Source organism: Hippopotamus amphibius, chromosome 9, assembly GCF_030028045.1.
Source record: "Hippopotamus amphibius kiboko isolate mHipAmp2 chromosome 9, mHipAmp2.hap2, whole genome shotgun sequence".
Lineage (NCBI taxonomy): Eukaryota > Metazoa > Chordata > Mammalia > Artiodactyla > Hippopotamidae > Hippopotamus > Hippopotamus amphibius.
In genome coordinates this window covers 122,715,060-122,740,851 of record NC_080194.1, presented here as the reverse complement: position 1 = coordinate 122,740,851, position 25,792 = coordinate 122,715,060, and the positions used below count along the sequence as shown (strand labels likewise).

At 59.1% G+C, this 25,792-nt stretch overlaps 4 protein-coding genes and 1 non-coding gene across 13 annotated transcripts; 3 read left to right on the top strand and 2 right to left on the bottom strand.

The window, feature by feature from the left end:
- Nucleotides 1–545: 545 nt before the first annotated feature.
- Nucleotides 546–10,397, bottom strand: E4F1 (E4F transcription factor 1). 4 transcript variants are annotated; one of them, XM_057695027.1, is made up of 14 exons: nt 10,238–10,397; nt 7,631–7,779; nt 6,488–6,593; nt 3,829–4,022; nt 3,607–3,727; nt 3,293–3,445; nt 3,023–3,192; nt 2,460–2,669; nt 2,073–2,181; nt 1,721–1,938; nt 1,344–1,542; nt 1,116–1,258; nt 982–1,044; nt 546–902 (listed from the first exon to the last, which is right to left on the bottom strand). In XM_057695027.1, exons 1-14 carry the CDS (start codon nt 10,395–10,397, stop codon nt 546–548), a joined length of 2,352 nt encoding a protein of 783 aa, XP_057551010.1. The 4 variants fall into 4 exon arrangements, with proteins under 4 accessions (XP_057551010.1, XP_057551011.1, XP_057551012.1 ...); XM_057695028.1 differs by having other exon boundaries at nt 2,073–2,178; XM_057695029.1 differs by having other exon boundaries at nt 2,469–2,669.
- On the top strand, nt 1,535–16,725 carry PGP (phosphoglycolate phosphatase). Of its 3 annotated transcripts, XR_009047440.1 has the most exons (3): nt 1,535–1,645; nt 6,294–9,987; nt 16,359–16,495. XR_009047440.1 is itself a non-coding variant. In XM_057695040.1 (2 exons), exons 1-2 carry the CDS (start codon nt 15,620–15,622, stop codon nt 16,682–16,684), a joined length of 966 nt encoding a protein of 321 aa, XP_057551023.1. In that variant the 5' UTR covers nt 15,538–15,619; the 3' UTR covers nt 16,685–16,725. The 3 variants fall into 3 exon arrangements, 1 of the variants encoding a protein (XP_057551023.1); XR_009047439.1 differs by lacking the exons at nt 1,535–1,645; nt 16,359–16,495 and adding an exon at nt 10,252–10,392 and having other exon boundaries at nt 7,775–9,987; XM_057695040.1 differs by lacking the exons at nt 1,535–1,645; nt 6,294–9,987 and adding an exon at nt 15,538–16,259 and having other exon boundaries at nt 16,359–16,725.
- LOC130829607 (U5 spliceosomal RNA) lies at nt 14,111–14,229 on the top strand. The gene has a single exon (XR_009047620.1). It is a non-coding gene; the product is annotated as a U5 spliceosomal RNA (small nuclear RNA).
- Nucleotides 16,726–18,580: 1,855 nt separating the features above from the next.
- Nucleotides 18,581–20,933, top strand: BRICD5 (BRICHOS domain containing 5). The gene is made up of 6 exons (XM_057695042.1): nt 18,581–19,547; nt 19,701–19,823; nt 20,035–20,190; nt 20,263–20,364; nt 20,579–20,732; nt 20,839–20,933. The coding sequence occupies exons 1-6, from the start codon at nt 19,497–19,499 to the stop codon at nt 20,931–20,933; spliced, it is 681 nt and encodes a 226-aa protein (XP_057551025.1). The 5' UTR covers nt 18,581–19,496.
- MLST8 (MTOR associated protein, LST8 homolog) lies at nt 20,901–24,966 on the bottom strand. 4 transcript variants are annotated; one of them, XM_057695036.1, is made up of 9 exons: nt 24,919–24,966; nt 24,199–24,397; nt 23,971–24,022; nt 23,726–23,888; nt 23,213–23,288; nt 22,978–23,130; nt 21,927–22,051; nt 21,595–21,758; nt 20,901–21,497 (listed from the first exon to the last, which is right to left on the bottom strand). In XM_057695036.1, exons 2-9 carry the CDS (start codon nt 24,325–24,327, stop codon nt 21,379–21,381), a joined length of 981 nt encoding a protein of 326 aa, XP_057551019.1. In that variant the 5' UTR covers nt 24,328–24,397; nt 24,919–24,966; the 3' UTR covers nt 20,901–21,378. The 4 variants fall into 4 exon arrangements, with proteins under 4 accessions (XP_057551019.1, XP_057551018.1, XP_057551021.1 ...); XM_057695035.1 differs by lacking the exon at nt 24,919–24,966 and adding an exon at nt 24,728–24,886; XM_057695038.1 differs by lacking the exon at nt 24,919–24,966 and adding an exon at nt 24,728–24,886 and having other exon boundaries at nt 23,971–24,019.
- Between the last annotated feature and the right edge of the window lie 826 nt (nt 24,967–25,792).

Here is a 25,792-nt window from a genome sequence, read left to right as displayed (position 1 = left end):
GAAAGACCAGCCCCATTTGTGACCCAGCCGCTCCTGCTGCTTCTCCACACATCACCTCAAAGCAAAAAGCTGAGATTCCTGGGTCTCTGGGCCTCGTTCCCTGGCCCCAGGGTTGGAGGCCAAGAAGCAGCAGCCCCTCCCACCCACCTCTGTGGGCCTCAGGAAGCTTGGGCCACAGCTCCAGCTGGGCAGGGCAGGGCAGCATCAGGTGGCTGCCTGTCCACATGCCAATGACACCCACACACCGCCAAGGTGCCACCAGCCCTGTCGGGAGCCCTGGGCAGACAGGGGCTGCCACAGGGGAACCTGCCAGGGCAGTCACACCAGCCCCCAAGGCTGCCACTGCTGCAACATCACAACTGGTGGGTTTTCATGTTTTATTGTAAAGCAACCAAAAACTGTGTATTTACACTCCCGCATCAACTCTGAATGCCTGAGTTCTATGCCCACCTTCTCTGTACTTGGCCAGGCAGGCATGGGCAGGGCACCCAGGGTCCTCGCCCCCTGCCTCAGCCCAGCCCTCTGGGAGCCTGCAGGTGCTCATGCTAGACAATGACTGTCTGCACCTCGAGCTGGCCCTCCGGTGAAGCGATGACCAGCTCACCCGCATGCTCCAGGATCTCAATGTCCTCTGATGAAACCATGGTCACAGTGGCCTGCTCGGTGCCATGTGTGCCCGAGCGGGCCGTAAGCACAGTGCCCTCGCTGATGGCTGAGGCCAGCGTCATGGCCACCTGCTCCGTCAGACTCTCAGGGGTGGCAATGGTGATGGTGTCAGCAGCGGCTGCCTCAGGGCCCAGCCCCGCCTCCTGGTCCATGGTCACATTCTGCACGATGATCTGGTGCCCAGCGCTGGCCTGGTGCACGATCTGCTGCACCACCTTCATGATGTGACTGTCCACCTGCGGGTGGCTCTGGCTCAGCCCACAAGTCTGGTGAGGGTGCCAGGCCGCCCTCCCCACCCGTCTCCCAGCCCCTCACCTCCGTCTGGGTGCCCTCGATGATCTCTGTGGCTTCGCTGGTCTCCGCATCATCCGCGGTGGCCTGGACAAAGGGTCAGAGATCAGCCTTGCCTGCCACAGGCCCCATCTGAGCCCCAGCGGCCCCACACCCACCTCGATGATATACTCCTGGGTGTCGGCTACCACGGACGAGAACTCGACCAACACGGTGTGCGGGTCCTCAGCGAGGACGGCGGCGGCCGCTGCCGGGCTCTCCTCGGACACCAGCAACTCCTCCACCTCCAGCAGGCAGCCCCCTGCAGCAGGGAGCTCGGTCAGGGCCGGCCAGCCGCAGCCCCCCGCCGCCCCCCCCCCCCCCGCCCCGCCGCCTCCTGGCCCTACCTTTGGTGCGCAGGTGCCGGTTGAGCGTGCCATGCTCGGCAAAGCCGCGGCCACACTTGTAGCACTTGAAGGGCTTCTCACCCGTGTGGTGCCGCACGTGCCGCACCAGCGAGCCCTTCTCCCGGAAGCCTCGGCTGCAGAACGGGCACACGTGCGGCTTCTCCTCCAGATGTGTCCGGAAGTGCACCTGCTGCGCATTCTGCAGAGACCCACCATCAGGGCCAGCCTGGCCTCATCTCTCCCAGCCCCCCTGAGGACCCGGGCCAGGACTGAGCGGCTGGGGGCGACGGGTGAGGAGCGAGGTATGCGGGCAGGGAACAAGGGACAGATCTGGCTCAGGGCGCAGGGAGCCCACAGGTGGGGGATCAGAGGCCCACCTTGGTCTTGTAGCGCTTGCCACACTCAGGACAGGGGTAGGGCCTCTCATCCGAGTGGACGCGCCGATGGCCACGGACGTGGGCAATGGTCTTGTAGAGCTTCCCACAGTCCCCGCAGCGGAAACGGCGCTCGTGCACATGCACCTCCTGGTGCTTCTTGAGCAGGTAGGCCTTGGGGAAGGCCTTGCCACACTGCGGGCACGTGAATGGCCTCGGCCCTGGGGCCACACTCCATGTCAGGCTGGGACCACCACCCAAGGTCCCCATCCTAGCCACCTGCCCACAGGCCACCCTGACTGCCCACTGCATACCCAAGGGCCCATCCTGGCTCCCCCACCCTCCCGCCACCCACCTGCATGGCCTCTTTTGTGGGCCTCCAGGGTGGCCGCTGTTGGAAAGGTCTCACTGCACTGAGGGCACGGGTGGGTCCTGGGTACAGCTGAGGCCTCGCTGGCCACCTGCTGGGGGACCACAGCATACCTCCAGCGCCCACTGCAGGCTGGGCCCGAGCAGCACCATGAAGGCCAGATCGAGGCACCCCCCCCCCACCCTGGGAGGCTCCATCATGGGCCCAGGGAAGGCGGTAAACAGATCAGGGGACAAGGTCACTGTAGACAGTGATGCAACTTTCCACATAGGGAGCACAGCAAGGAGGCTGGTGGTGGCCAGGCTAGCATGGTGACTTTGTACCCAAGGTCCAGCCCCCCAAAAGGAGCATGCCGGCAGCACAGCCACCTACTGTCTCCACCTGCTCCACTTCCAGCAGCGGCAGTTCTGGGGGACCGTCTCCCAGAGGCTGGGGACTGGACGCAGTAGGAGGGGCTGGCTCCAGGGCTCCCTCCTCCCCAGGGACCCGCTCAAGGACAATGCCGGAGTTCTGCATGGCCTGGTGCAGCAGGTTCTCACGGCTGCCCTCGCTGGAACAGGGAAGCTCCTCTGGGCTGGGGGGCTGCAGGGGAGGCAGAGGGAGAGAGGCTGGCCAGGCAGCCCAGCACACAACAGGCACCCGCCACCACAGCACAGGACAGCCCCAAAGGCCCTTATGCATATGTGGCGTCTTCACTCAGGAATGCCCCTGGGAGCCCCACAGCCTGCTCTATCTGCCCTTGCCTGCCCCACCTCACCCCCAGCTCACTCTCCCTCACCCCTCCCTGCCATGACCTGGGTCACCCATCTCCCCTCCCTGCAACCAGACTGAGCACCAGGAAGGCAGGCCCAGGTCAGTCCTGTTCCCCGTGGAGCCAGTGCCCAGAACAGAGCCTGGTGCTGAGATGACAAAGGCCGCCCCTGACCTGCCCCCACCTCTGGGGTGAGGGCTTTCATGCCCACGGGAAGCTCTTGCATCTGGACATGGACTTCGTGGATGACAGTGCCCTTGGCATCTGTCACCAGGTGAATCACGGGCGATGTCTCCATGGGCTCGCCTGTCATTGACGATGATGTAACAGTCCCCACGGTGGAGGTGCCAGGCCCTTCAAGGCAAAACCAAGAGAGTCCATGAAGAAACACCTGAGCCAGGTGGCACTCGGAGACCAGCCAGGGCCGGGGCACGGAGCCCTCCACCACGCTGACCTGAGGGAGTGTCCTCTTTGCCGACAACCACGTCTTTGCTCATGCTGAAGCGGATTTTTTCCGTGCATGGGGTGAGAGACTTGAGGTGCCGGGTCAGCGCACCCGACTCCCGGAAGCTCTTCCCACACTTGGTACACTTATAGGGCCGTTCATCTGCGAAGAGAATGGCATCAGCCTCGGGCGGGACGATGGCCTGTGCCACAGCCTCAGCACTGCCAGGAGGCAGGGGCCGCGAAGCCCAGGAGCCGGGGCACCCCTGGGGCCAGCAGCAGCGTGCTGTGTAGCTCCCGGCCCCAGGCCCAAGGCCAGCTCACCTGTGTGCCGCCGGTGGTGCCGGATGAGTGAGCCCTTGGTCCGGAAGGAGGCCCCACACAGTTTGCACTCATGGTCCTTGCGGCTGCTGTGCGTGACCATGTGGGCCTTGAGGATGCTGCCCTGTGGGGGAGGGGCGGCGAGGCTCAGGCACCTCCCTGGGCAGGAGCTGGGGGGAAGGAGGCCTGGCTCCTCGGCCAGTGTGCCCACGGCCCGGGCCTCACCGTCTTGAAGGTCTTGTGGCACAGCATGCACACGTAGCGGCCATCCTTGTTCACCAGCAGCTTGACCTGGGCCTGCTCGCCCTCCCCAGCGAGCCCGGGCCCCTGACGGCTGGGGCTGCCTGGGGCCTCTGCCATCTCGCCGTCCCCCGGCTCTGCCTCAGAGGCCACAATGACCTCTTTGATGTGTCCGCCGCCTGAGGAGAGGCAGATCACAGGAGCCTCAGGATGCACAGGCCCTGCCGCCTCCCCGGATCCCAGCCCAAAGACACTGCTGGGACACAGTGGAGTTGTCTCAACCGACCCTCAGTCCCAGCACACGGCACCTGCTCAGCCTGAAAGGGTGGGAGGTACTCTGCTCTGACTGCACAGGGCTGCCCAGAGGAGCTCCAGGCCTCCAGCATGTGTTCAGTGGGGAGACCCACCATGAACACAGACGCCCCCTCCACGCTGCCAAGAGACGCACATGACAAGATGTGCACGGGGGTCCTGCCGTGTCCAGGGTGGCAGAGTGACAGCACAGGGGCAGTGGCCAGGCCAGCACGCTGCCACTGGCCCCATCACTGACCCGTCTCCTGCTAATGTGAGGAGGAAACGCCTCCAGGGATCGCCCACCAGCATGTTTCAAGGCAGGCAGGCGAGGGACCCGGCCTGGGAGGCAGAGTGCTCTCCACACTGCCTGGGACAGTCTGAGGAAAGAAGCTGGGCTTTTGCAGCTCTCACAGGTTTTAAAGAAATCTGACAATGTGCAAAGCTAAGCTGTAAACACACTTCACAATTTCTGCTCACGAAAATGACGTGTGGAAAACAGTTGTGCAGCCAATTCTTAGAAACCATCTCAATCAGGCTGGCGTCGTGTTTTGACAAACCATTCTCCCAAAACAGAACGGAAGCGCCATGACTCAGAAACAATTAAGGACATCTCTCACTCCTGCCCTGGCTGACATGCTTGAGGCTTTATCTTTCCTCCACCCCAGAAGCAAATTTCCAAAAGAGCAGGGCCTTCTGCCATGCTAGGCCTTGGGTTTGAATGTGGCAGAGCAAACGGAGGGCTCACAGAAGGGGGAACATGGCTGCCCTGAGTCCAGAGATAAAATGCAAGTTTGTTTCTAGGGAAGAAGCAGGAGAGCCTGGAGTGGGTATCCAGCCCCCTACGCAGTCCCCGTGAACCACACACCCCCTCTGCCCTGACCCAGAGAGGACTGAGAACCCCCAGCCCTGGGATGCCAGCAGCTGGTGGTTTAGGACTCTGACCTGGGCTCCAAATCACTGAGCAGCTGATGCCAAGGGGACATTTGGGACACCCAGGATGCCTGCAAAGGAGAAACTCCTAAGGGTGCAAGAGGGGCAGCGGTGAGAGATGAGGAGCCCCTGGAACACAAGGAGATGTCCAGTCATGGTCTTGGGCCAGCTGGAGGCTGGGTGGCGGGCAGGGCCTGGCTAGCCAGGGGGCTAGAACCTGGAGATGCTGCCTGAACCCAGGGAACCTGTTTTTCCACATAACACCACCCACACCAGCAACCAAATGCCACACCAGGGCTGGCGCATGGCCCCACCCCCCACACGTCAGCACTCCTATCCCAAAGGAGCAACAGGCAACCAGCCTCGTCCACAGGAATGTGGGGGAAAGACAGAATGGAGACAGGGACAGGTCCTGTGACTTCCCTGGGGTGGGACCTTGGCAGACAGCCTGCCCTGAGGTTTCCCTCCCCCAGGTCACCTCCACCCCGTCTTCCTGCTCCAGCTGGTCCCAAGGGCTTTCCAAAGCCAAGTTCTACCTGTTGCCCAAACCTGCTTCCTGTCCGGCCACCTACTCACATCCCTGCCAAGGCCCCTGCCCATTCCCTTCCCAACTTCCTGTGGCATCAGACGCAGCCCATCCTCCCTCCACTGCCATGATCACACCCAGCCCCTGGCTCCCTCAGGCTGCCCTTTGAATGTCCCAGCTGCACGCTCGCCTGTCCCCTATTAAGGACAATGTGACCCAATCCAGAACCCTCAACACCCTCTCCCCTACTGCACTTTAACTTTTGAAAAGCCATCTAAGAGCCTGACTTGGCACTGTATGCTCTTAAAAGCCGTGTGAGAATCGGGGTAGGAATCACCACCCACGCACTGCAGGGAGTGAGCACTGGGGAGGTGAAGGCCAAGGTCAGGCAGCAGGTCAGGGCTGAGCTGAAGCAGCAGGTGCACCCCACACACACCCCAGCCTGACCCTCCAGAGACGACTGTGGGGTGGGAAGTAGGAACCGGGGTTGGGGTTGAGGGGTGGCAGAAAAGTGGGGAAGATTCTGGAAGGACCAGGGCAGAGACAGTCTGGGGAAGCAGCAGGAGAGCAGCCAGCTCGCGATTTCTGCACAAAGTGAAGACTCCCCGAGGCCCAGGCATCCCTCAGGGCTGTCCAGGCTCTGGGCTTCCACTTTCCGCGCAGGGCAGGGCCTGGTTTCCAATGCTTGCTCCTCCTACAGGCCCTGCCCTGGAGAAGGAGCACACAAGGCCTCAGCCCCTCCTCGGCCAGGCCTTGCTCTCAGGACAGCAGAGGGGCACAGGCAGCAGAGGTCCCCAGCCTCCAGCCTTGATCATGGATGACTACCACATCAGTGATTCCTCAGCACTGAGAAAGCCATGTGAGAACAGCCACAGTGGGGCCAAACCAGCTTACCGACAATGTCAGGCGTGTGGCTGATGTCTGCGGTGAGAGCAGCAGCCTCCACCACGATGTGGGCCACGGTGATGGGCTCCTCTGAGCCTGCTGCCACTGGCTCCACCTGCCATTGGGGGACAGAGGACAGAGGAGACTTGTCTCGGGGCTCCAGAGCTCGGGTTTATGTCTAAGCGGGATGGCTGGGGTGGGGGCTCTCGTCTCCTTCAACGGACCATTGCTTTGAGCCTGACTCCCAGCCTGAACCTCTCACCCCAGGCCCAGGGGTCAGCCCCATCACTCTAATGCCTCCGGCCACCACGGGGCCCCTGAGGAGCCCTAAGCACACTCAAGAAGGACTCCAGGATGAAGTGACTGGAAGCTCCAGCTTGACGCTCAGCTGGCTCTGCAGAGATGAAGGTGAGCACCTCCGCCTACCAGCTCAGCCAGGGATCAGGGGAAAAGGCCCTCAGGGATGTGGGCCTGGGGGCCTTCCTGGAGGAGAGGACAGCACTGGGAGGGGCAGGAAAAGAGCACCAGGTCAGAGTGAGACAACTTTGGGCCCCCTATGCTCTGGGCCATTCCCAGGGGTGGCCTGAGGCACCTGACTTCTCGTGGAGTCTCCTTTCCCACTTCCATAGGACGAGGATGACGAGAGTGCCCAGCCCACAGAGGTGCCATGGACCTCAGTAAGACTGTATGCATAAAGCCCAAGTACACATGGGGTGCAACAAGTTGGCTGTTTTTATGACAGAGAGCTGGGACCCACAGAGCCACGCTTCATTTGTGGGATCCCCAGGAACCACATGTACAGGACAGGAGACAAGACAAAAGGACAAAAGCCACCATGATATCCCTGAGCCAGAACAGGCCCTCAGGCTTCAAGAAAGGAGGGACCCCAGGCCCCAACTTGCAGGCTTCAGCCAGAGGCTACTGAGCAGCCCAGCAGCCCAGGCCATCCAGGAAAGCCCAGAGCACCGCCAGGAGCTCCCCCACCCATGACCGGATGCCTGCCCTCTGCCTGCCCCTGTGTCACAGGGACCAAGCTGCACAGGTCTGTCTCGACATGCCACCACCTCCTCCTCCTGCTGTCACGTGAGGGGCGGGGGGGGGGGGGCCATGTGTGCACACACACACGTGCAATGGCAGTGGAGAGGGGCTCACCTCCTGACCAAGCAGCGCAGCAGCAGGGGTGGCAGGCAGGGCCTCCTGGGGTACCCGCTGGCAGACTTTCTGGAGCTTGTGCTGAACAAAGTCCTCCAAGGCGGTGAACTCTGCCTGGCAGCGGCCACATCTGTGCACGTCATCCTCATCTGCAACAAGCCTGCGGTCAGTGGGGCTTGGGAGGGATTCCAGCCCCAGGCAGACCTACACAAGAGTGGCATCAGAACCAGAGGCGCCTTCCCCAGCCCTCCCAAAGCAGCTGAGAACACTCTCGGGTGCCCAGGGTGCCAGGCCCCTTCTCTGGAGGTCTGCGACAGTGCGCATCCCAGGGAGAGCAGCCTCCAGCAGGGGTGACTCTGACCATACACTTAGGCTGCAAGCATCCAAATCTCCTACTTCAGAGATGAGCGGAGAGAGGCCCAGGGAGCAGCTGGGAGGCAGAGGGATCCAGCCAAGCTGGTTGGGGACAGTGGAGGACCAGGGTTCAAGACTTGGGGTTTGCATGTGCCCCTGGGCACCACAGTGGCCATGGCTGGGTCTGTTTCTTCATCTGTAGCATGGGCCAACTCAGTGTGTGTGTATAGGCTCTAGCAAGAATCCAGCCCTCAGCAAACATGAGAGAGGTGGGGCATCCTGACCCATGACCACTCTTCTCACTCTGACTTGGTGCTTCACTGGTTCTAAACAGGCAGCAACTCCCTACTCTGGTGAAGATGCCCAGGGTGGGACTTCCCAGAGGGGCTCCACACCCCAGGGCCATGGGCCTTCACACCCAAGCCCCTCACCACATGGACTGACCAGCCAGTGCCTGCCCCCAGGTCCTGCAGAAGAGACTTCCAGCTCACTGAGTCCCCTGCTGTGTGCCAGGCAACTTACTGGGGACATCACCAAATCTGGCCAACACCCTAAGGAAATGGAAGTGACTATTCCTGCTCTAGAAAAATGTGAGATTCAGTGCCACCCAGCTGGTGAGTGTTGGGGCCAGAACCTGAATTTGAGGGTCTAGCCCAGACTCCCTGCTGTTTGCACCAAGGGATGGGGAGATGTTCCTTTTTCTTTCGTAAAAGTCTGCCAGTTCCCACCAGCTTACGTGCAGTCCCACATCAAGGTCAAACCCAGGCCTGGAGCACAGAAGGAGCCCAGTTGATGTTTACTGGATTAATGAGCAAAGGGCCAAACCACAGCTAAGACTCGCCCACAGAAGAACACCTGACAGAGGGCGGTCCCCTCCAGATGGCTCATAGTCACAAGCCAAGCGCCGAGGTGCCTGCCACCCACCTAACCCACCCAGCCCACTCACCGAGTCTGACTCGGCATCACCATGTTGCCATTGAAGGAATCCCCACCACAGAAGGGGACACACCCAGCCCCCGTAACAATGAGATAAGGCCATGGGCAAACCCAGCAGGGCACAGCAACCTCCAAAGAGATCCCTCTGCAGGTGGCACTACCCCCAGTGGTACTGCCCCTACCCAAGCTGGAATAAGAATGAGCAAGAAAAGATGTCCTGATAATACAAATCCTGTGGGGACAAAGACCACCACCCCAATATCACCAGCCAATCCCCTCCTGCCTGACTCAGTCTAAAGCTCCGGGGACAAGCTCAGAGGGTAAAGACCAGAATTCTGTCTCCAAAAGCTATCAGTGCCCCTGTGAATGAGGCCTCAGTGTGTCCCCAGAACTGTTCTCAGAGATTCACATACATGCTCTGTTTTGATTCTCACCACCATCCTATGAGGCAGCAGAACCCAGAAGTTAAAGGAGTGGGTTAACAAGTCACACAATCCTGGCAACCAATCAGTCCTTGGTACTTCCTAGCTGGGTAACCTGGTCATTTTCGCATGTCTGAACCTCAATTTTCCCCATCCACAAAATGGGGGGAATAATAATAGTAGCAATAATAATAATAATAATAATAATAATAGCATCTAGGGTTGGCTTGGGAATGAAAAAGGCTGATGTGTAGTAAGTGCTCCATACGTTATCCTCAACAGTAGCATCCCCATTCTGTAAGGGGAAATGGAGGGTCAGAGAGGTACGTGGTTACCTGCCCAGAATCAAATAGCTAGAAAGTGGCAGGTCTGGGACAGACCTCGCTGCAGCTTGCCAGCACTGGGGCTCTGCTCCCTCCCCAGGGGTGCGGAGAGACCCGTGGTCCCGCCCTCCCGGAGCCTCCAGCCACACCCCGGCCACGGCCTTAGTGGCCCTTCAGGTGAAGTGGGAGGGGGCGCGGAGGAGGGCAGGAACCTGCCGAGACTGGGAGGCAGAGAGGGGCCGGGCCGCGGGCCTGAGGGCAGGGTAGGCGGTGGAGGCGATCGCGGAGGTCTACACGGACAGCCCCGTTGGCTTCGTTACCAGTGAGTATCCGCGGGTGGGCACTGGGGCCGACGGGGGTGATGGGCGTCCCGCAGGGTTAAGACGGAGGGTCTGAGGAAACTGGGGGATTCGTGGAAGGCTATAAGGCGTCCCGTGGGGACCCGTGAGGTCCGCAAGGAACCGGGCTTGGGAGGGTCTGTCGCGCCCGCAACTCAGGCCGTCGGGGCCTCCACCAAGCCAGGCTGAGCCGCCCCCACCCAGGCCCCGCCCGGCCCCGTCTGGCCCTGTTACCTTCCTCACTAAAGGGCGCCGGGAGGCCGAGGAAGCCACCGGGGGCCAAGGCTGCCGCCGCCGCCGCCGCGACCCCGCCCTCGCCCGCTTCCTGCCCGGCTTCGGCCCGGGCTTCTGCCGTATGCGCGGCCGTCACCCTCACTGCCATCGCGCCCTCCATGTCGCAACGCGCCGCAGGAAGATGGCGGATTTACGACCATGTCGTCATAACAACGGGCCGCACCAAAGCAAGCGAAAGAGAAGACAAGAGGAGGACTAAGGGGCGGGGCCAGGGTGGGTTTGATGGGCAGGCGGCGGGGCGGAGCCCGAGCGTGTGGCCTGGAACCGCAGAGGTGGGGCCAAACTCCGGGAGAGAAGAGACGGGGCGGGACTGCTGGGAGGGGTGTAGCTACGGTAGAGAGGACAGACAGGCGGAGGGGCGCGGCCAGGGGAGGGCCCGCTGGGCGTGGCTTTGAGCGGTGGGGGCGGAGCCACTCCTGAGGCTCGGAGAACTAGGTCTGGGTTCCCCTAGCGTCTTCAAGGCTCTAGAGCCGGAGGGAGGGGCGAGGCGGACTGGCTGTGCCACCTGGCAGGCCCTGAGCTGCGGCTGCGGATGCCCTCCCTCGATCCGCGCTCGAGGGCGCTGCTGCCGGGCCGATTGGACCGATAGAGTGGTGTTCGCTGCCCGCCCCAGACCCCCTCGGGTGGCAGAACCTCCCTTGATGGTTGGCCCAGTCACAGGAGAAAACCCGAGTTGGGGATGGCTCACAGGTAGCTTCACTAACCCTTTCATTCTTTTGTATAGTTTTCAAGTTGTAATAAGTACACATAAAACTTACCGTTAGTGACAGTACATTCACAATGTTGTGCAACTATCACCAACGTGTAGTTCCAGAACGTTGTCGTCACTCCAAAAGGAAACCTGTACCCATTAGCAGTCACTCTCCATTCTCCCCTCCCCCCAGCCCCTAGCAAACCACTTTCTCTGTGAATTTGAATTTTCTGGACATTTCATATAAACAGAATTATACACGAAGTCTTCTGCATCTGGCTTCTTTCACTTAGCGTGATGTTTTTGTATGTTTTGCATGATCCAGGTTGTAGCATGCAGCAGTACTTCGTTCCTTTTTATGGCTGAATAATATTCCATTATAGGAATAGACCAATTTTCATTTTGCACATTTGGGTTGTTTCCACCTTTCCTACTATTGTAAATAGTGCTGCTATGAACATGTGCATACAAGTTCTTTTTATTCTTCGTAAGGTAGTATTTAATTAGTTCTTTGAAGCTAAGCACTTTACAGGATTTCCTCATCTAAGATACCAATCATCCCCATTTTGAAGATGAAGAAACTGAGGCACAGAACTGATGGAACACTTGCAAGGGCAGAACAAAGATCTAACTCAGGTCTGTCCAGAGTCCTGGGCTAGAAACCCACAGGGTGTGCTCTCCCAGCTTGGTTATTCTCTGTGGCTCAGCCCAGTGCTGAATTCCAGAGACTCAGGTGAATCAGACCCAGTTCCCTCCAGGAAGGCCAATCTCCAGGGAAGACCAAGCACGGACACAAGGGCATAGGGAGATAGTGGGCAGCTCTGCCCTGGGAAGGGCAGCAGCAGAGACTGACTCCATGCTGGGGCTGCCCAGCTAGGGAACTGAGGACCTGTGGCCTTAACAGGAGCTGGGATGTGTGAGGCACAGGTTAGATCACCAGAAGTCAGGCCAGGGCAACAATGGGGCTTCTTTCTGCAGGGGGCTTGCTCACCATTGCAGGGGTTTAAGCAGAGGGAATGACAGAGTTTCAGAAGGATCCTTCTGACTGCTGTGCAGGAAAGGAAGATCCAGGATGGACAGTCTCTGAGAAGGACAGACAGGAGGAGGAGCAGGGGTGCTTATGGAGCAGGAGGGATCTGGGGGGCACCTCACTTGAGGGTGTGCTGAGGGAGTGATGGGAAAGCCAGCCTCAGAGGGGTAGAGGAAGACCCCCAGAGGAATAGAGTGGGGGCAGATTTCAAAGACAGAGAACAGCCTGGGTGTGGATGGACACAACGAAGAGCTGGCCCAGGGGAGACAGACAACCTGCTCTGCTCCGTTCTCCAGAGCTTGTGGGATAGAGTTGTCAGGGACAGGCCAGGACTCCTGCCTGGTTATTCCCTGAGGGTCAGAAAAGGGAATCCTGACCCAGCGAGCTCTGGGCCCTGCCTCCATTGAAGCCCAGGCAGACCAGCAGGCACAGGAGTGGATGGGCCTCCAGTGAGATAACTGGAAGGCAGAATGGCCAGGGGCAGGCCTTCTCCCTTCCCCGAATTCCCCTTCCCCTGGATGGCCTCCTTTTCCACCCTGCCTTCAGCGTGGGCTCCAGCTGCATGCTGTGTGCTTAACAATCAATATGTCCTCTCTGTGGCCAGAGCCTGACAGGAACGCCATCATCCTTTATGACGGCTGCTCAGTCTCCATTCCTTGGATGTACTTACATTTATTCAACCAATCCTATGTTGAAGATTATTTAGGTTGCTTCCAATTATTTTTTGCCACTTCAGTCCTTTTTCTTTAGTCTTTTCTTTCTTTTTTTGTTTTTTAGGGTTTTTTGTTGTTTTGTTTTGGCCACAATGTGCAGCTTGCAGGATCTTAGTTCCCTGACCAGGGATCAAACCCGTGCCCTCAGCAGTAAAATCTCGGAATCCTAACCACTGGACAACCAGGGAATTCCCTTCAATCCTTTTTCAATGACCCCCTTTTTTGTTTAGCTCATTAGAAGTGATAACATCTGTGAAAACACAGATTCAATGGCTATTGGTATTTTCTAACACAATTTAAATCCATGCAATGCTATGAAGATTAGTGTCTGTCCTTGTAGTACTACCTAAGGCCATGCCCCACTTCGCTTGTGGTCCAGCTTCCTCACTTGGGAGGACCCTGGTGCTGTCAATTTTCAGGTATATACTGAGAACCTACTGTGTGTCAGGGACACAAAGCAATTGATCATGCTATGCTCCTCTCCCATCCAGATGCATGGCACCTTGTTCAAGGACAGTCCTCCCCAATAAAGAGTGCTGTCCTTTCCAGCCTTCCTCAGAACCTTGTCCACAACCATCCACTCTCTTGATACTGGCAGTTCCACCTCTCCCACTGTGCCAGCTCAGACTCTACAACCTACAGAGGCTGTTAAACGAAACAGAGCTCAGCTTTGGGATCAACTGAGTTTAATCCCAACTCTGCATTGTCCAGCTGGTAACTCTCTGTGCCTCACTTTCCTCATCTATAAATGGGGATACTAATCATCCCTGCCTCTCAGAGCTGTCCTGTGATTCTGACAAGGTAATGCAGGTAAGGAGCAGCAGTCAGTGCCTTGATGCTTACTGAGTGCCCAGTAAACCAAGGCAAGCGGACAAATATTGCACCAGCCAGCCCATGGCTGGACAGAGCAGCGTTTCCCATTCTGGCCAGTGAAGCACATACGTTGAATATTTCTGGGTGGTGAAGAAGGATTTGTGATTTTCTGTCAAATCCAGTTCTTCCCAGGTCAGCTCCACCAACAAAACTGAGTGGGAAGACAGGGAGGAAGGTGCTCCCATCCTAGCTAGTGGGGGCACCGGGCAAGAACACTGCATACCCTGCCCTTGTGGGCCATGGCCCCTGCCCCCCAGGGGTTCCCAGGCCAGTAGCTGTAGGTAAACAATCAGGACCTTAAGGGTACTGCGGTCACTGGCTTTACCTCATGGGTTTGGGGGTGACAGGGGTCCAGAGTAGGTATTATGGAGACTTGGGGCTCAAGAGAGGTACAGGGATTTGACACACTAGGAGCTGGAGGTCTGGATTGCCTGGCACAGGGTAAGTGCTCAGGAAGCTGGGGCCTGCTATTCTGCCACCTGGCCCTAGTGAAAGTAATAAGGAGAATACTCTGGTTTCTCTTCAGATCGTATAAATCTTTCGCCTTTTACTAAAGATTTCCGTGGAGAGGAACAATTAAAAAAAGAAAAAAAGAAAGTAATAAGGAGAAACATACACCTACTCTATGAACTAGCAATTCCACTCCTAAGTACATACCCAAGACAAATGAGGGCCCACATCCACAAATGAGTGTGTAGGAACAAGAACCTTCATAGGGGCATTATTTATTAATAGCCCCAAACTGGAAGCGACCCAAATGTCCATCATCTAGAGAGAAAAACAGGGGAGTATATTCTTACAATTAAAAACAACAACACTGAGAAGAATGGATTTCACAGATATTATGTTGATCCAAAAGAAGCAAGACCCAGAGGAGTACACAGGGTAAGCTCCTGTAAGATGGTCTAGCACAGGCAAAGGAGGCTATGACTCACTCTATGGTGACAGAAGTCAAAAAAGTAGTTCAGGGAGGGGCAACCGTTATGGACTGGATAGTGACTTGAGGAAACTTTCTTGAGTGATGGAAATATTCTATACCTTGATCTGGGCTATGTAAACACAGGCATACAGGGATGTAAAAATTCCATCAAGCTGCACACTTAAGATTTATACACTTTACCCTATGTTACGCCTCCATAAAAGTTATTAATACCCAATAATGATGATGATAGTGACCAATTATTGAGTGTTGTGTTCTAGGCACTACTGCCTTTCTCTTAGACCCTAATCCCACTGCCTTGTAATTACTCGTCCACGTGACCACCAAGGCACAGGGAAAGCGTTTTTGCTAAGGACTGGAAAGGAGAACGCGACGCTTGTTGGGAAGGAGCCCGGGTCTGACTCTCAGGAATGGCCATAATCGGCCCACGCGCAGATACTGTGTCGGGAGCGTCTCCAAGGCGGAAGGCACCGCCCAGCGCCTCCCTGTCAACGGCGCGGACGTGACTCCTGCTCAAAAGAGGACAGCGACCCCTCCCCCACCCGCCCCCGCCGCGGTCCTGCGGAAAGCCCCGCCCTCAAGATCGGAGACAAGCCAGCCAATCAGCAGCCGGCTCGGCCGGGGGAGAGGGGGTCACTCGATTAAGGGCCTGCGTCACCTAGGCTGACCAAGCGCCTCCAATGGGCGAGCTGCCCTGCGGCCGCCAATTAACAGCAGCCTACGTCCTGCGCCGACTCTCCGGCTCCTCCACCGAATTTCCGCAGGGAGCGCTCCACGCACAATGCCGGTTGGCTCCCTGCCAGCCAATCACCGGGGAGCCCAGGGCTCGACAGCCAATGGCCGCCTGCTTGCCCGAGCCGGACCGCGACGGTTGGAGCTGCGCTCCCGCAGCTCGCGGGAGGCGGAGGCGGATTGGCGCAGGCGGTGTCCAATGGGCGGCACGTGCGAGGCGCGGGGCCAATGGGCGCACCGGGGGCGGGGCGGGCGCGGCGGCGGGCGGCTGCGAGGAAGAGCTGGCGGCTGGTGGCGGCTGCGGCGGCGACGGCGGGGGCGGGGGCGGGGGCGGCTGGAGGCCATGGCGGAGGCGGAGGCCGGCGGCGGCGACGGCCGCTGCGTGCGGCTGAACGCCGAGCGGGCCCAGGCGCTGCTGGCCGACGTGGACACGCTGCTGTTCGACTGCGACGGCGTGCTGTGGCGCGGTGAGACGGCGATCCCCGGTGCGCCCGAGACGCTGACGGCGCTGCGAGCCCGCGGCAAGCGCCTCGGCTTCATCACCAACAACAGCAGCAAGACTCGCGAGGCCTACACCGAGAAGCTGCGGCGCCTGGGCTTCGGCGGCCCGACGGGGCCCGGCGCCGGCAGCGAGGTCTTCGGCACGGCCTACTGCACCGCGCTTTACCTGCGCCAGCGCCTAACCGGCCCGCCAGCCCCCAAGGCCTACGTGCTGGGCGGCGTGGCTCTGGCCGCAGAGCTGGAGGCCGTGGGTGTCTCCTGCGTGGGCGTGGGGCCCGAGCAGCTGCAGGGCGACTGCCCCGGCGCCTGGCTGGACGCGCCCCTGGAGCCCGATGTGCGCGCCGTCGTTGTGGGCTTTGACCCGCACTTCAGCTACATGAAGCTCACCAAGGCCGTGTGCTACCTGCAGCAGCCCGGCTGCCTGCTTGTGGGCACCAACATGGACAACCGGCTCCCACTCGAGAATGGCCGCTTCATCGCGGGTCCGTGCGCCCCGGGGGAGGGAGGCTGGAGGGCGGACGACGGGCCCCTCCCGGCCTCTGACCCCCGGCACTCTCCTCCCCTCCCTCTCCACCTCGCAGGTACCGGCTGTCTAGTCCGAGCCGTGGAGATGGCCGCCCAGCGCCAAGCCGACATCATAGGGAAGCCCAGCCGCTTCATCTTCGACTGCGTGTCCCAGGAGTACGGCATCAACCCGGAGCGCACCATCATGATTGGTGATCGCCTGGACACAGACATCCTCCTGGGCGTCACCTGTGGTCTGAAGACCATCCTGACCCTCACCGGGGTCTCCACTCTAGGGGATGTGAAGAGTAATCAGGAAAGTGACTGCATGTCTAAGAAGAAAATGGTCCCTGACTTCTATGTTGACAGCATAGCCGACCTTTTGCCTGCCCTTCAAGGTTAAAGATTTAGTGTCTTTAATCTCCAGAATAAAAAAAATTGAAAATCACTTACCCAAATTAATAGGTGGGGCGTAAGCACTGCTCAGCTAGGTGGTTTCAAGTTTGCTTACTTGGAATTAAGCAAAGCAACTAGTTGTTAATCTTGTAAGTAAATGTTTGGGGGGCGATTTTGTTTACAAATGCTTATATTTTAAGATGCACTTTTAAGCTTGGAGGGCATTGTGGGGGGTCCTGGGCCTTAGGTGCCAATTGGCCTTGTTGGGTTCAGCATATGTCCAGGATTCAGGTAACCTTAGGGCCTGCTGATAGGACTGAGGTGGCTCTAGGAGTGTCATGTATTTTATTGTAAATTTCAGGGATCAGAGGGGAAGAGGGGCTGATTATTTTGAGTATTGTGAGAAACTTGTACAAACCAACCCAGGGCCCTGTTGGTGTGGTCATAAGCAGAGGAGCCTGCTGCTGCCTCAGCCCCTCACCTGCAGGGTGGGAATGGAGGAAAGGGCTGGTCTCAGGTGGTGTCTCCATGTCCGTGGGGTGTGGGGTGCTGCCCTCACCACCACCACCACCTCACACTTCCTTAAAAACCACTCTGATGTCACAATTGTCTGTTCCGTTTTAGATACCCAGGGCTGCCCCTCTTCATGCACAGTTGTGCAGTTCTGTAAACTCAGCCTGGCTAAACCTCGTCTTTTTCAAATGTGCATATAAACCCAGGTGACTTGGACTGAGCATATTGTTTGCTGAGCGCCAGGAGGGCACAAATGCTTTTGTTGAACTCTGGGCTGCTGTGCAGGGAGCTCAGAGCAGCATTGGTACCAAAAGTTCTTTTAGCTTTTGAACAATGTCAAGTGGTGGAATTGAACCATAAGCGTGTTGATTAATAGCTGTGCTCTGTCTTGTAGGGAAAATCCCACCGAAGAAGTCTCCGTGCCCCGCAGCCAGCAGTATGGCCAAAGGCATGTGCTGGCCAAAGAATGCCTGTCACCCAAGGCTTCCTCTGGGTAGGGGAGGAAAGAGGTGTCCCCAGAAACAGGAAGTCCTTTCACAAAGGATCCAATCTCTTCCTGTCTTCCCATACCCTTGGTTGGGATGGGTGTCATATGCCAGTGGCCCATGAGGCCATCTGTCTTAACCCTGGAGTCCCTTGTCAGTTGCCAGCGGGAGGACTGGCAGGGTCCACTGGCTAGCCAAGCGTTCTTGGCAAGGGGCCATGGCCTTTTCTGCCCATTCCCCAAGTTGCTGACCTTAGGCCAGATAAGCAGACTCTCTGGCCTCACTTGTAGGGTAGGGCCTGGGAAGCTGTTCCTTTTGGCCGACTCCTTCCTGGTGCCTCGCCCTGCACCCAGTGGCATCTGCCCAGAGCCTGTGGCTTCTCTCCTAACCCCAGGGCCGTAGTGCTCCTTCACTCGCTCTCTAAGAGTTCTCAGAGCAATAAAGTGTGTCCTGAGCCTCCAGCTCCTCCCAGGCCTGCGTGTCTGGGGTTCAGACTCAGCCGTGGGCAACGCGAGGGCAGCGGGCGCCTGTGAGGTTGGTGGTGCTGACGCTGGCTCTGCGAGGTCGGCTCAAGGTGGGTCTGGATGTTGAGCAGGCCTGTCAGGGCGTTGTCACCCACACCAGGAGCACGTGGCAGGTGCAGCAGCCAGCGACACACCTCCCTCTTCTGCTGGGCAGTGGCCCAGGGAGCCCTGTGCATCCTGTTTCCACCCCTGTTGCACTGTGTGAACCCAAAGGTATATTAAACTCTCAAACCCCAGCTGACTCTGGTGTTCCTCGCTCTTGCCTGGACAGCAGCCTTCACACAGAGGGAGCAGCTGTCTCATGGCAGCCAGACGGTGGGGATGGGGCGGAGGGGGGGGCAGTGTCACTCAGTACAAGGCCATCCTGGGATTCCAATTCCAGAATTAGAATGCTGACCACAGCAACTCCACCCCAGTTCAGGCCCACTGCAGAAAGGCAGGTTCTAAAGAATCAGGAAAAACAAGGCACAAAAAAACAGAGTATAGGAAAGGGCTATGCGATGAAGCTGGTGAAGGATGCGCACTTCCTGAAAGCTGCCAGGGCCAGAGGCCACTGTTGGGATGCTCAGCATCAAGCAGCTAGAAACATACAGCGCCAGTCAGCTAGAGAAAGCCACGCTGGGCAAGGCAGGAGCTGGTGGGCACGAGGCTGACCTAACCATCCTGGGATGTGCAGGAGGTTCCAAGAGGGTGGTTTCACCGCAGTGGAGCCTCCTGGATGCCATCCTGATCTTAGGCAGGCACCTGTGGAGTGCCCCGAGTTGGTGGGGGCTGGGAAACAGCTAGGGTGCGTGGGGAGGAGAGGGAAGCAGCACAAAGTCCCATGCCTGACATTCACGAAACAGGCACTTGATGATCTGCTGTGTGCCAGGCCCTGTGCCCAGTCCTGGGAGTGTAGATGTAACTCGAGAGACTAGAAACAGGCTTCTTTAGGAAAATTAAATCTGCTCCCAACCAGACTCTCTATAGAAAGTCATCCTGGCCAGGCCTGGGCTGTCCTCTGTGACAGCCACTGGAGCCCGGCTTCCACGATGGCCATGCTCTCATGCCCTTCCAGGCCATGCACTCTCTGGTCTGCACGGGCCAGGTGTCCGGAGAGCCAGGCACAGTGACTGAGCAGCCCCCCCAGGTGTCCTGTCTCTGACCTGGATATCAGGTAGCTAAGCTGGGGAGGAGGCAGGGGGGTCAGGAAGGGAGGGGCCAGGATGGCTGTTTGGCTCATGGGGGGTATCCTGAGGTTTCCCAGGCTACTCCAAGGAGCGGCAGACAAGCAGCGCATTGTCACCAGGGCTGCAGCATGGAGCAGGGGAGCTGTCCGGCCGAAAGCCCCGGGCCTGGACCTGTTGGGGTGAGTGCCCTCTCTTGGGACAAAGACCCAGGGCCTGCCCTGCGGGGGCAGGAGAAGCATCCACCTCCCATACCTCCTCAGCCCCTACCTTCCCTGAGCCAGCCTGCTGCCTGGTTTCCACTCCAGGCCCCACTAACTTCAGTGTGCCTCCAGGTGAAGACCAAGCCCTGCCACAGGGGCTGGAGAGCTCCTGGCCTGCTGCTGCTGCTGCTGGCACTGGCTGCTGCTGGGGCCGTGGCCGGAGGGCTTCTTGGCTTTGCCCACAGCCCTCCCAAGGTGAGCCCCTCCCCAGGACCCGGACAGGGGCACAGACAGTGGGGAGGGTGGGGAGAGGCCAGCAGAGCCCGCCCTCCAGTGGAGCCAGGACTCAGAGCCCACAGCAGGAGGACCAGAAGGGTGGCGGAGTCAGAAGCCTCGCAGCAGTGCTGGGGGTAGTGTCAGGGGCTGCCCCAGCCTGGCCAGCTGAGCTCCTGCTTCCCATTCTCAGCCACTGCTGCAGACGCTCCGTCTGACCCTCCCGAGCCCCAGGGTGTCCCGGTCCAACCAAACTGAACAGGTGGATGTGGCCCAGAACGTGGCAACCATCAGGGTGACTCCAGCTCAGGGCAACCGTAGCTGGGCAGTGCTGTTCGACGGGCAGAGCGTGAGTGGCCTGGAGAGCGGGGGGTTAGGGGTGGACATTCAGGTGGCCCTGCCTCACCTCCTGCCTTCCCAGGGTTGCGTCTGTTACCGCCCCTCGGAGCACCGGGCCTGCTTCCTCCTCCTGATGGAACCCCGAGACCGCGAGACCCTGCAGCTGCTGGTGAACACCTCTCAGGTAAGGAACCTCCGGGCAGGGGCGAGACAAAGGGTCCTGTGTGTGGCCTGGGCCCCAGGCAGGCTGGGGCTCCAGTTTCAGGGGAACAGAAGCTCTATCTTCCTTTGGTTGAGGCTGCTGACAAGCACCAGGGCAGGGCTGGCACAACACCAGCACGTCCAGGGATGCGAGGGCCTGACCCAGCCAGGAGCAGTGCGAGTGTCCTTCTCTGCAGCCCCAAGGGACTCCCAGCCCCAGCCAGGACACCCACTATGCCCAGGAGCTGCTGGCAGTGCTTGGGAGCCATGAGGTGGACCCTACCCAGGTGGGGGCTTCCGTGCGACACCTCTGTGCGAAGACCCCCATTTACTGGGCCCGGCGAGCAGAGAGTGAGTTGGGGCAGGCTGTGCGGAGGGGCCTGGGCTCCTGCAGGACAGTCAGGGTGGGGGTGGGGGAAAGGAGTCCTTTGGGGTTCACATAGGCCCCTCCCCTCAGGGCCCCAGAGGCAGCGGCTGATCTACCTGTGCATCGATATCTGCTTCCCGAGCAACATCTGCGTGTCCATCTGCTTTTATTACCTCCCGGACTAAGCCCCCCGCCTGGCCCCACAGGCCAGCCAGCTGGCCGGTGCGGTCACCAGTCCATGGAGGGTGGCTGCTTGCGGGGCTAATAAACCACTCCACCTGGCTGTGACGGTGTCCTCTGTGGCCTTGGGACACAAAACAGGGGAAGAGAGGGGGAGGGGGAGCCACTGGCTTGGGGGTGGGCACCAGGCTCGGATACCCCTCGGCGACTCTGGGCCCTGTGGATCCAAAATTTGTCACATCCACCTAAGCAACTGGCACTGAGAGAGTCCCAGAGTGGCCTGGCCTGACCACTCTAGTCTGGCCAGGGGGCCAAGGTAGGTTAGTCAGGTCCAGTGAGCCTAGGGTGGTAGAGGCCAGCCCACAGGGTGTCACTCTGACTGGGCAGCTGAACAGACACATCCAGCTGGTGCCGCCTGGACGGCTGCCTGAAATCCCAAGGGGACACAGGCTAGCCCAACACACTGTCATTGAAGGCCAAGCAGACGACAGCTTTCTGGTGGCCGCCGTACTCTCTCTTGATCTCTCCGGTCTCCACGCACCAGAGCCGGGCCAAGTTGTCAGAGGAAGCTGCAGGGAGGGAGAGTGCAGGCAGCAGCTCAGGGTGCAACCCCAGGTCAGGTCAGCAGGGGTGGGGAGGTAGGTGGGGCGGGCGGGCAGGGCTCACCAGTGACAATGTACTGGGAGTCCCCTGAGAAGGCGCAGCCCCACATCCAGCCTCGGGACGACTCTCCGGGGTTGCTGCTCTTGATGCTCAGCTCCGTCATCAGGGAGAAGTTGGACGTCCTCCAAATCTTGCACGTCTGATCAGCCGAGCAGGTGGCAAGGAGCCTGGGGGTGGGTATGAGCGTGGCAGGGGTATCATCAATGGCCACTCCCATCCTGCACCCCCTTGCCGTCCTCCAAGCAGGCCCAACACATCAGGCCCCCAGCCCCTGGCACACCGCCTCCTCCCCACAGCCATGCGAGGGCTCCCAGCCCCCCAGGCCCTGCACACACGTGGAGTCTGGGCTGAAGCGGCACTGCAGGGCGTAGCGGGTGTGCGCTGGGATCTTGGTCTTGGGGATGAGCTGTGTCACCTCATCGCCAATGCCCCCGGTCAGGTTCCAGACATAACAGTTCCCCTGCGGGGTAGGAGGGAAGTCACGGGAGGCCCGGAGCCTAGCATCTGACAGGTGGGGAAGGATGCCTTGGCAGCAAGACCTAGATTCAGGGGCTGCCATCCAGCGCTGTGGCTGTGCAGGGATCTGGGGGCCGGGGGAATGTAACAGGCACATCTGGTCCTGCCTGCAGGGAGCACCTGGGAGACCTGGACCCAACCAAGGGCCATACCTGATGGGCCGAGGGCAGGAGGCCCTGCCTGGCCTTCCTGAAGCATGCTGCTGGCCAATAGGAATGTGAAAAACAAGATGGGAGGAGGGCACCTAGATAGAGGGAACAGCAGGGCGAAGGTTCGGAAGAGGGCCATCTGGGGATGTCAAGGGACAACTGATTCGCTGAGACTGAATAAACATTAAAGGAAGAAAATGAGGCTGGACAGGAGTCCAGGGATCAAGTCACAGTGTCCTGAGGCCCTGGTGGGAAGCCTAGGGCATCTCAGGGTTAACCCAGGGGAAGGATGCAGTCAGGCTGGTACTGCTGAAGGATGGTCGGGTAGCAGAGGGAGAATGGTTTAGGGGCAGAAGGAGGTCACAAAGAGGGGAAGGAGGTCAGAGAGGCTGCAGCCATTGTCGGGAGAGACAAGGGAAACTTGGACCAGGAGGAGACAGGGAGGAGACAGGGAGGAGAGAAGGAAACGGACAACTGGAAAGACTCTGGAGGTGGAGGTGACTGGACTGCTGGGTGGGCTATGGCAGGTGGCGAGAAGCAACATCAGGAGTGACACTCAGGTTTCTGGCTTTGGTGACGGGGTCAGAGCTGGAGCCCAGGACAGGGAAGCAAGACTGTGAGGGGAGGGGCCAGACGGACATCTGGGGAATAACCCTACCTGCAAGGAATAAGGGAGGTAAGGAGCTGGGCGCTGAGCTGCACACCCCTCCCTGGGACTCACAGTGCTATTGACCGCAGCCATGTAGCTGGCATCGGGGTCGATGTGGGCTGATGTGATAGAGACCTCAGGCTCTGGGATCAGCTGCTCGTTGTGGTCCGTTTTCAGGTCCCAGATGTGGATGGCACCACTCTGGTCACCCACAATGAGCTCTGCCTGAGATGCAGGGGAGGTGAGGTCAGGCAGGACCCCTGCCCTCCAAAGCCCCAGGGTGCCCAGCCCTGTGCACCCCCCTCACCTGGTTGGGGTGCAGGCACACACAGTTAATGGGTGCATTCACCTGGAAGATCCGCTGACACTGCAGGTTCCGGGACCTTCGAGGTGAAGGACACACTCCATCTGTAGTGGATGCCATCAATGCTCCACCCAAAGGCCCTTTCCCTGTTCCCCTATGATGAGTGCTGTCTCATAGGAAATGCTTAAAAGGTTCGGCCCTCCCCAGGGGCAGCCTGAAGCCAATGACTGATTCAGAGGGGGCATAAAAGGTGGCCCCTTGCCTCCAGGTGGGACTCGTTCTTTGATGCAGTTCATTCCAGAGCCCCCTGTGGGATCAGGCTGAGGCTCTGCTGATCTTTGTGGGTCTTCATCCCTGCCCTATCCTGCTTTCCTCACCTGCCCTCGATAAGCCACCTGAACTGAAAACCCCATCTCAGCCTCTGCCTGGAGGGAACCTAACCTGAGACAGTCTCCTGACCTGGCCCTCACCCCCACACAATCAGGCAGCAGGCCCCTCCTGCCCAGCACCCCACACCTGAGGTCCCAGATCCGGGCGGTGCAGTCCTCCCCACCAGTGTACATCCAGCGGCCGTCCTCGTGGAAGCCCACAGACGCGATGTTCTTGTTGACCCCATCATAGCTGATGATGGGGTTGGGGTTATTGGAGTTGAGATCATACATGCGAATGTGCTGGTAACCTAGGGGCATAGGCCAAACTGAAGTTGGGCTGTGCCCAGATGGACCTATGAGAAATCGGGACTGGGGTCGAGGACACGGTACCTGCAGCAGCAATCATGCTGCGGTCAGGTGTGATCTCCAGCGCGTTCACCTGCTGGGTCTGTTAAGGAGGATGACGATGAACAGAGCCCCGGGGCCAGGGGCCTCTGAGGCCTCCACCCCATCGGGCTCGGCTGCTGCATCCTTCCCACCCGAGGCCTCTGCCCAGGCTGTTATCCCCACAGGCATCCTGCCCAGCACCACTCTCCCCATCTCCCCAGTGGAGGATACGGAGTCCTGGTGCTGCACCGTTCGCGTACAAATCCCGCTGTGGGCCTGCCAGAACCGCACCGTGTGGTCATAGCCAGCAGTGGCCAAGATGACGGGGTCACTGCCCACCGTGCCTGGTGACGTGTTCATGGTGTGCCTGCTTGACTCAGATCTACACAGGGCCCTAGGTCTGACCGGCAGGGGTCAAAGATTAGAGCATCTGGAGAAGGGACAGGAGTGCAGTATTTAGGAAGTACCCTCCGTGTCCTAAATAGGTTACAACAGTTTACTCGGTGCTGAAAAATAAAATCATCCCCGTTTTAGATATGGGAAAACTGAGGCTCAGAGAGGTTCAGGGATACGCGTGACAACCGGCGAGGTACAACTCCGAGCTTCAAGGCGCGTGCTCCGTTCCCCGCCCCAAGAACTCCCCTGGAACGCCACCCTATCCGCGGCCGACAGGGGGCAGACACGCCCAGGGCGCCGCTCTGCCGCAGGGGCGGGCCGCGCATGCGCAGGGAAGCGAACACGCCGGGGAGGAAAGCCTAACCATTGCGGCTGCGCATGCGTAGCGGGCCGGTGGCTGGACCTGAGGGGCGGGGGCGCTCTCTGGCTGGACGCTCGAGCTCCCCGGTGCTCCGTCGACCACCATGACTCCTTCCCGCTAAGCCAGCTTCCACTGGGCGCGCTCTCCCGGCCACTGGGAGCCTCTTTCCACCCCTCGTCCCGCGGCCTCCGTACCTTACATGCCGCTCTGCGCTCCGCTGCGGTCCAGGACGGCTAGTGGAGCCGGAACAAGTCGATAGAGGCTGAGGCCGAGCGTAGAGTTATCGATGGGCCATTAGGACGACACCAAGGGGCGTAAGCAGAGGTGGGGGCGATGGACGAGACTAAAGTTCTGGAGCAGGGCGTCCCTCCCGCCCGGGAAGAACCTGTACAGGCCTCTGCGCCATCGGGCGGCGCGGGTGGAGGAAAGCAGCGAACCCAGCCTTCCACCCACTCGGGCATCCCACCCTTCTGAGACCCATTCTCCAGGCGGGACTGTACCATCCACTCCCTCCCATCCATCCAGTGATTCCCACGCGGGGCTAGGTAAATTACAGGACATCCAGTTGTATTTGAATTCAGATAAGCAACATGTTTGTTAAGTATATCCCACATATTGCAAGGGATGTACTTACACTAAAAAGTTCTTCATTACCTGCGTAAAATTCAAGTGTAGCTAGGTGTCCTGTTGTTTTGTTTGCTAGATCAGGCAACCCTACTCTGGTCCCTTTCTGACCTGTTCAGCCCGGGTCTGACCCTCGGGTCCCCTCACTAATCCCAGTAACCCCTCCAAAACTGGGGTCCCTCATGCCTCCGTTTCCATCCAGGCTTACCACACTATACACGTGGCCTCACTCTCTTTCACAGAAAAAGAGAGTCCTTGAGACAGGCTCTCCCACAGTTTCTTCCCACCAGGCTCATAAATGCAGCCTCACCCCCCACCCACCCCCTTCCTTCCTCCGGCCCCTTGACCAAGGCCATGTCCCCTGCCTATCCACCCAGGCCCTGAGTCCCAGGCACCTTCCTTCCTGTACCTTTCCCTCAGCATTTCAACACCGTAAAACAATTC